Source organism: Dermacentor albipictus, chromosome 2 (genome assembly GCF_038994185.2).
Source record: "Dermacentor albipictus isolate Rhodes 1998 colony chromosome 2, USDA_Dalb.pri_finalv2, whole genome shotgun sequence".
NCBI lineage: Eukaryota > Metazoa > Arthropoda > Arachnida > Ixodida > Ixodidae > Dermacentor > Dermacentor albipictus.
Window position 1 is genome coordinate 114,678,090 of NC_091822.1, and position 9,364 is coordinate 114,687,453.

A 9,364-nucleotide genomic window follows, 5' to 3' on the forward strand; every position below is an offset into this window, starting at 1 on the left:
ACCGGCTTATCACGGGAAACTGTAATGTAGGTGCACATTGCCTATGGAAAATTGGCGCGGCTAAGGCGAGTATCACATGGTTCCATATGTGACTGTGCCAAATTTGTAACAGAACAGGTAACTAGACCGCCAAGGCGGCCATCACGGTTTATTTCAGCTCAACCCCACTTTGTCTTCGCACGCAGCTTTCTCGCTTCTTCTTCTTTTTGAGCTAGGTTACAGTATGTATATAAAATGTAATATTGGCTTTTCTATTACTGAAATAGCACGAAGGAGATACACTGTCTTTGCCGAAGCGTGAACTGCTTTTTTTCTGAATGTGTAGCGGAAATTTTTAACGGTCCCTTTTGAAATCGTTAAGCTTGTTTGTGAAATATATTCTCGAAAATATTCATTAAATATTCAAATAAAGCTTCATTGATTGATTGATAGCCTTGGATTGTTTATTGTTAGATGAGTAACCTTACCTTGCAGACATTCTTTCGATTCCAGGTAATAAATAGTTCTGTGACATGAATAACACCGGTTGGGTACAATAAGCAAGTATTTTATTATGTACAAAAAATTTCAGCCAAAAATATTTATGATGAGCGCATGAAACTTTGTGTCCCGTCATCGCCTTGAGAAAAGTGGTCTTGTTTCTTAATTTCTTGAATCAGCAGGGCATTCCTGAAAAACATACATATAATCATAAACAGTATGTCAGTTTTCATAAAGTACAATCCCGCAGTAATTAAACAGATATGCAGAAAGGGTTGGTCCCCTCAATCTTGCAGGAAATTTATTGTTCTTTGAGAAAATGAAAAGTATAAATTACAAAATGCATTTTCATTTTATCATCTAAGATTTTGTACCGGGGATTCACCATTAAAGATAAGGTAATTGCTGAAGTCCCTAAGCGAGGCTAGCGAATGTTGCGTTTATAGATACATTGATTTGAATAAATATTTATTTATTTATTTACTTCTAACGACTGTCAACAACCTTTGGATGCTGTGACAACTCATTATGTCAACTACGTTACTATGTTTCCAGAATGGGAAGAAAATATTGCAAGAAAAAAAACATTTGTCAAGTGAGTAATATTACAGTGGGGAAGCATAAAATGCGATCACAAAGCTCTTCGTAAATAATCTAATGGCCACATAACACGAACATTCTTGCGATTTTTTATGTCAAGTCAGAGAGAAGGTCGCTGTTAAGTAAACCAGAATCCCGTGTTTCTTCTCGTCATGACACTGGCACGCTAAAAGTATGTCCGGATAAAATATGCGTAGACACTTAGTAGCTGTGCCAGACTGTTTGCAAAAGCGCAATGACGAGAGCAGTATGGCAGAGCCAAGGTCACCTCGCACAATTTTGCGTAGAAATAACATGTCACAGTGAAGCCGTTCTTCAGGCAGTCACAAGACGAAAACCCTCCCATATCAGTTCATAATTAGCTCAGAATGCTCTATACACATCTGGAAATTGTTTAGAAAAGCTTAGAGCAGCTCTAGCCCACGATGGCGAATGCTGGGCCCTCTAGAAAAAGAAAACAAGAATGAAAAAAGTAATGCAGAAAACTTCACCTGCTTCTGGTCATTTCTACAGGTACCTAGAAAACCTATCAAACAATGCGGACATAACCCGTGTGTATTCCGTTTTGAGAACAGCATCTGGTGGCAGGCAGTGTCAAATACTTTGGCCACGTTGAAATATACTGCCTCAAACGGACCCCGGTTTGTAGTGTTGGTCACTAGAGGACAGAAAAATTTGTTTCCACTGAGTAAGGGCTTACGAACGTGCATATATTGGCCAGTAATTGCACTCTAAAGTTTACAACGCAGATACTGCACATAACGATTTCTAAGAATGAACGAAAATGACCATTTGAAGAGTCCTGTAAATAGATATGAACCCCTATTTCGTTCAAAAGTGAAAAATGGGCGAATTGGTATGGATAACGGTGTTCCTACAGGCATTGATATCTGCGTGGAGGAAAAAAATTGCTTGGTGTATTAAAGAAGCAGGGAGTAAAAAAAGGGTACTCATGAAGCTAAGGGAACTGAGAAAGAAAAGCTGGCCGTCATCCCCTATGTCCACTGCTTGTGGTAGAGGTTGAAAAACTTAGGGTCACACTATGGCGCGAATGTTGTTTCCTCTGCGAAGAATAAGATCGCCACCACTTGTTCAGCCGTGCGCAGCCGTAGTGAAAGATAGAGCGGCCGCGCTACAAATGTAAACAATAGGTCTGGTTGCAGTGAGAACCACGTAAAGAATTTCGTTTGATGCTCTAATCAGTGGTGTATTCTGTGCTATTCTCGTGTGGAACAACATATGTGGGCGAAACTGGGCGATGTCTAAACACGACACGAGGCTGAAAGAGCATGCCAATTACACAAAAGAAATTGCACACGCACACACATCTTGTAATGCATGTCATCATCATCATCATGAGCGTCATGATAAGCCTGCCTACGCCCACTGCAGGGCAAAGGCCTCTCCCATACTTCTCCAACCACCCTCGTCATGTGCTAATTGTGGCCATGTTGTCCCTGCGAACTTCTTAATCTCATTCACCCACCAAACTTTCTGCCGCCCCCTGATACGATCCCTCATACGCAATGAACGTAAAAGACTCCAACTCCCATGCTAAATGTACACCCAAGTTTGGTAATACCACAGTGCTTTATAGGCAGAAATATCGAACAAAAGAAGTTGTAGAGGGTCACGAAATAAAGAAAAAGGAAGCAGTGTGTGTCAGTCAGTCTTCTATAGCGCTTGATGACACTGAAATATCTTTTCGAGATACGACCTAACACGTGCAAATTTTTGAGCGAGCTAGCATCGATAAGTAGTCATTTTTGTTCTTATGTGTTTTTTATGCCATTTGATCACGCTTGACGACATAGTACATGTCGGGTTTATATTATCTATGGCCTCCCGAATAAAGCCCTGTCCTTTCTTTTCTTCTGCCTTAGCGTGTGCCCCAGAAGTTCGCACTGAAAATTTAGGCACCCGATTTAGTTTCAAACACATCAGAATAAAAAGACGGTAAAAGGCGGTTTTTGATGGTTTTGAGCATACTATGAAGTCAACGGTACTTACACTTCTTTTTGCGGAGTAGAGCAGCGTGGTCAATAGGCGTGCCAAGGCCGTAGCCGTAGTTCAGACCATAGGTACCAAGACCATGGCCGAAGTCATAGTGACCAACACCGTACCCAAGAGTACCAACGCCATATCCGTAGGCAGGGCTCGGGGGGACAGTGGCCACAGCTGGGGTGTGGTGAATAGTGGTGGTGGAAACCTCCGGGGAACCCTCATAACTGTCGAAGGCTGGTGCACCAGCTGCAGCGACTACGGCAGGTGTAGCGTGGTAAGTGGTTGTAGAAAGACCTGGAGCAGCAGCTACTGGGACAACACGTGGAGAAGTGTGGTATGTGGTTGTAGTGACAGCCGGAGCATTGGCCACTGAGGTAACTTGGCCAGCACCGACAGTGGCTACAGGTTGAGCAGCCTGGTAGGTTGCAGTGATAGCAGGAGCAGCCGCCACATGGCCAAATGGGGCAGCGGCGACCGTGGCTACACTTGGAGTGACGTGATAGGTTGTAGTGACAGCCGGTGCAGGTACAACAGAGGTAACTGGGGCCGCAGCCAGAGTTGATACAGCTGGAGTAGAGTGGTAGGTGGTCGTAGCGACAGCTGGAGCGGCGGCAGTGGCTGGTGCAGTATGGTAGGTAGCAGTGGAGAATTTAGAGACAGCCGGCGCACCAAATGTGGCAAAAGTAGGGGTTGAGGAAGCCACTGGATTAGATTGGTACACGTTAGTCACCGGAGGGGCGGACGCCACAATTGGAACCGACTGGTATAACCTGCTGAGAGCCGGTGAACCTTGGTAGACTCTAGTAATAACTGGTGCAGACGCATAAGCGGCGGCCGCTTTTGCGACTGCTGAAGCACTGTATGTGGTGACAGCTGGTGCAGCTCCCACAATTGGAGTGGACTGGTAAAGACGGGTAACTGCTGGGGCAGTTGAATACGTGGTGGCTGCGTTGGGAACAGCCGGGGCAGTGGCAGCAACCGGACCCGAGTGGTATAGTTTAGTCAAAGCTGGCGAGGTCTGGTATACTTTAGTGATAGCTGGAACAGAGGCATAGGTGGCAGCCACCTTGGATATGGCGGGGGCAGTGTATGTTGTTACAGCTGGTGATGCTGACAGAACTGGGTTGGACTGGAATACACGCGTGATGGCTGGGCTAGCTGTATATGTGGTAGAAACCTTGGCAAAGTGTGGAGCAGCAGCTACAACAGGAGCAGATTGGTATATTCGTGTCAGGGCTGGGGCATTCTGGTAGACTCTGGTAATAGCAGGGGCAGAAGCATAGGTGGTGGCAACCTTGGCTACAGCGGGGGCTGCAGCAAGCATTGGAGTAGTCTGGTAGACCCGGCTTACACCTGGGGCACTCTGGTAAACTCTCGTGACAGCTGGGGCCACAGCGTACGTGGCTGCTACCTTGGCGGTGGCCGGAGCAGTGTGTGCAGTGACGGCTGGTCCGGTTGCCACAACTGGAGTGGATTGGTAAGCACGGGTCCATCCAGGAGCAGTAGAGTAGGTGGTGGCCACTCTGTTAACAGCAGGGGCCGTCGCAACAAATGAAGCTGAGTGATAAAATTTTGTCAAAGCTGGCGATGTCTGGTACACCCTGGTGATAGCTGGAGCAGATGCATATGTCGGTACCACCTTGGTGATGGCTGGAGCCCTGTAAGTGCTTACAGCAGGTGCGGCGGCCACAAATGGAGTTGACTGATACACACGGGTAAAGGATGGTGTGGCGCCGTAGGTACTAGCAACTCTGGCAATGGCAGAAGCCGGCTGATAGAGCTTCCTCACGGCGCCCTGGTAGACTTTAGTGGCTACTGGGCCACTTGCGTAGGATGTCGGAACCTTGGGAAAGGCAGGGGCAGTGTACGATGTGATGGCTGGCGCAGCTGCTACAACTGGGGAAGAGTGGTAGACACGGGTGATGGCTGGGGTGGCAGCGTACATGGTGGATACTTTAGCATCTCCTGCATTGGCTGCCAGAGGTGAGGAAGACTGGTAAATCCGTGTTACTGCTGGAGCACTTTGGGAAACCCTAGATGCAGCTGGGGCGCTCGCATAGGTGGTGGAAACCTTTGAGACAGTTGGAGCAGCATATGTGGTAATAGCGGGGGTGGCGGCAACAGCTGGTCTGGGTTGATAAACCCTGGTGACAGCCGGAGCACTCCGGTAAACGCCAGTTATTGCCGGGGCGGCTGCATAAGTGGTGGCAACATTGGAGACAGCTGGAGCCGCAGCCAATATCGGTCTCTGTGGTACGTTGTAAGACGGGAAACAGCTGGGGCAGCTGCGTACGCAATTACAGCTGGCGCAGCATGGTAGGTAGTGGCTACTTTAGCAACTGCTGGCGCAGCAGCGTAAGTTGTGACCGCTGGAGTAGCAGCGTACGTGGTGACTGCTGGTGCAGCGTGAACGGTTGCCAGAGCTGGAGCTGCTTCGTATCTAGCAGAAACAGTACCACTCACAGCTGGACCAGTGACGGCGTAGCTAGCACCTGGAGCGTAACCGACGCCATGGCTGATGCCAAAACCAATACCATGGTTCAGAGCGTAGCCACTATATCCTGCGCCATGGCTTACGGGGGCATAAACGGCGACGGCACTGCTGGCCAAACCAAGGAGGACACAAGCGTAGATCTGCGAACAGTAATAGACTTCAGTAAAGAAAGCGTAAAAGAGCAACACTTCAGCGTGTGATCAGCCAATAAAATTTGCGAATGTGCAACGATATCTTATTCGGTTATGTAATCCACATTGCGCCAGAACGTTTCCTTACGAGTATCAAGTTTGTTTTTTATTGGGGGGGGGGCGATTAGGCATCAGCGAGTGATATTATGCGGGAAAATATTTTAGTACATAGTATTCAGATCAGAAATTTCATTCACGTATGCGCCAATCAAATTAAACGTTAGCATTTAATGCGTTTCTGATTTCTCCCTTCTTGCTTCACACGCCGTCTGATGAAAACTCACACGCCTACGAGAATAAAAATTGTCTAGCGCAGACTATTATATGGTTGATTAACCTGGACCTGAGCAATCAAAATTTAACCCCATATCTTCTCGTTGATTTGGGAAGTTGTGCGTATACCAATAACAAATATGAGCTAATATTTCAAGGTTGCCAATTATTTCAATTTACCTGGTAAAAATGTCATAATCCGTGCCTTTAACTTAAACTAAAGGAGAATGGAATGATAGCAGTGTCAAAAATGGCTTCTTCAACGTTGGGAATTAACTCAGTATAGGGACAGATACAAAAAAGCTACTCTGAAAAACGCAATGTTGTATTGCCTATTTTGATCCGCCCGTATCGAGTATCAAATGGTTTCTCTTCGAACTCAATGGTACCTGCCCAACTGAACACAAAACGCATTCAATATCGCCAAAAACGCATTAGACTGTATCTTTTGCAGTTCCAAACTCAAAATTTTGCCTCCATTAGCGAGAAGTGGTAAATAAATATGAATATGCATCACGTGGTTCACTCTGAAATCTTTTTTCTCCTGCCATTTCATTTGTTGGAAGAGGAGTCAGTAGAATCAGTAGCTCCTGAAGCAGCGTCGCTTTCCTGCTCCCATTTTATACCTCTGGCAAGAGTGAAAGATATACGCCCTGCAACAGGAGAGAGCTCCCTTAGAGAAATGATTTGCGCGAGCACTCATGTGCATGAAACCGACAAATGCATCTAACGGCCCCTTATACCTCACGGACTAGTATCCGGTTGCAAATGTTGCACTGTGATCTATGCGAGTAGGCGAGGTGAAGAAGTTGAACTTATTAGGCAACTCAGGTACGTGGACAGAGAAAGAAAAATGCTCACGCCCTAAGCTCGTTTCTCTCTTTTCTTCAAGGTTAACGCTGATTTATGATACTCCTGAGGATGAGTGCTTTTCCTATGTGTGGGCTGGTGAGATTGTTTTCTTCCGCCTGCACAAGAACACTGTAACATTTTGCCGGCATTGGAACATAACTTTTACCCTGAATCAGTGGTAGAGTTTTACTACAGCCCGTAAGATAAATGTAATGAAGTGCGTTGGCTAACAGTATTAATGTCATCATTCCTTAGAACTTAGTCCACAGAAACACATGCACTTGGACGCTACGAGCGTTAAAACTCGTTGCTGGGTCAGCGCAGCCGCCTTCATCTCAACGGAATTGCTTATTAAGTGTCTATTTGTCGTTTGCACTCAGAAGTATCGAGAAAGGTTTAGGCATGCATTGAAATATACTGACATAAATAATCCTACTTTCGGACGAAGGAACGTTGCGATCAGCTTAGGCCCGTTTTTTTTTAACAGGGGGCATTGAATGTGCGTCTGCGTGGCTCGTTGAAAATAAGCCCCACTTTGAATCTGACTCGATAGCTTGGCAATATTTGCATGTTGGCATGTTTATATATATCACTATCGAATTAAGCTTCAGGCTTGAAACAAGGTCTTGTGTTCGGTCGTGAATTCCGGCACAGCAGAATAAGGCCTCATGTGCTACATAAGGAGCCTCATTTTGAAAAAAAACGCCTTTGCTTTTGTGACTTCAATGGCGGAAAATGCATACAGGCAATATTAAAGTTTCGGCGATGTGTATGTATATTTGGACGCAAAATCGGAACGCTCACTAAATGTTACAAACTGTTTCTATTTGAGGCAGCACAATTTCTTTGTGACAGTAACATATCGAATTAAGGACTGCCTATTGACGCCAGAAAGTGAAAACAGGAAGGCTGTTTTGATGTCGCGGAGGAACTTCACCTCATTACGACCCACAGAGGCACTGCGTGCTAAATATCACTTAAATGGTGTCACTTTCGTGGTCATACGGGAACTTCTCAACAGGTCAAGAGAACTTCTCATCACCCAGCATCCGGGTACCGCGACAACGTAGCTTGATGGTGAAGCCAACGAAGAGTAATTGTATTAAACGTACTTTTGTCAATCGATGGAAAATCTGATAGTGCAAGGACTAAGGTAAACAAATCTTTCTGCGTGCATTGCATCATAATGTATAGCTCATGTTCTGAAAGGATGCTCATGGATGAAAATACAACAACAACAAAAAAACAAATGGCAGATTTTACAGTCCACGTGTCATTTATGCAGCGTAAAGTCACATAGCGGCATTGAAACAGGCGATTCTTACGAACCTGTTCTGCAGATATTTGGTGCAAGCAAAATCCGGCACAAGGTCACCCGTTGTATTTGAGGCCTGTGCGTGAGATGGGTGATTGCGATTTGTACAAAGATCCGACTATTTTCTGGAGCTGTTCGCTTCCTTTTAAGTGGCGACGTGTTTAGCGAAGCTCTTCATTGCGTGTCCAGAACTACAGTTCCGTACTGGCACTGGGCGGTCAAGATGAATCGGAAAGACAACTTAAGGCTCATTCAGCAAAGGCCCAATATCACAAAACAGCTGTATGAGCTTTTACAAAAACGCATGATCTGCGTCCTACATAAACGTAAGTTGATCACAGTATTTGCAAGCATAATTTTCATTTGTTGAGTACTTGTTCAAGTCGCATTATTTAGGAGCCTCATAGCCCGGATTTGCTTTTCTATGACAGTGATCTCACGGTAATTCGTTTTTCATTTTATGCAGTCAACAAACAGTCGCGAATTCGATCTGAATATTGTCCTTCCGCATCTGATTGCGGCTTATGTAACAGAAAATTATCCCGTAACTGCCTTCTGAGAAACCGGCTTCATGAAGGTGTGATTACTGATAACACCATGCGAAGACTTTGGGAGAAATGGAAGTTCACTTCTCCTGCTTGAATATCTCAAGCCGTAGGTGTACAATTCTGGCGTTCTGGCCGCCTAAAGATTTTTGCTGCAATCACATGAAATTTGTTTATTGAAGTCTTTAAAAAGGTATTCAAAAGAATAGCTCACAATATTTTTTTACTAAGTGAAGCTAAAAGCTAAGGCAGATTGTAATTTTCTTTCTGTTTATCTAAAGTACGTGCCACACAACGACGGAGTCATTCGTATTGCCCCTAGTAGAACTGTGCTTGCTGCAGTAACTCAGCTACATCAAAACATCCCAGGAAAACTACGTTACTTGCCTGAAGGTACATGCAAGTTCATTCTACTGCACCTCGCGTTGCTTCTTGAAACCAGCTATAGATATATATTTATTTCAGATGTGGAAGCGTATCCTCTCACATTGATTGCTGGAAGAAGAAATGTATTGCACGTGTCAATTCAGGTACGTTTTTCTTAGAGATCTGAAATATTTATATTGCCTTGGAGGAAAAGAGAAACACCGTGGTAAAAGAAATAAAAGCT

General features: G+C 45.1%; 1 protein-coding gene and 1 long non-coding RNA gene across 2 annotated transcripts in view; both read right to left on the reverse strand.

Moving 5' to 3' along the window:
- Positions 1-531: 531 nt before the first annotated feature.
- Positions 532-5,256, reverse strand: LOC135910956 (ice-structuring glycoprotein-like). The gene is made up of 2 exons (XM_070533875.1): positions 3,091-5,256; positions 532-669 (listed from the first exon to the last, which is right to left on the reverse strand). Coding segments are annotated over exons 1-2 (1,941 nt in total). The 5' UTR covers positions 5,030-5,256; the 3' UTR covers positions 532-667.
- A 325-nt stretch (positions 5,257-5,581) lies between these two features.
- The window catches only part of LOC135910957 (uncharacterized), a 47,761-nt gene continuing 43,978 nt past the window's right edge, over positions 5,582-9,364 (reverse strand). The window contains exon 3 of the long non-coding RNA XR_011512115.1: positions 5,582-5,718. This is a non-coding gene — a long non-coding RNA (uncharacterized lncRNA). The remainder of the gene's footprint in view (positions 5,719-9,364) is intronic.

What these genes read in the sequence shown, in the direction of transcription:
- LOC135910956 (XM_070533875.1), bottom strand. Translation starts at nt 5,029, where the DNA reads ATGTACGCTGCCACCCCAGCCATCACCCGTGTCTACCACTCTTCCCCA.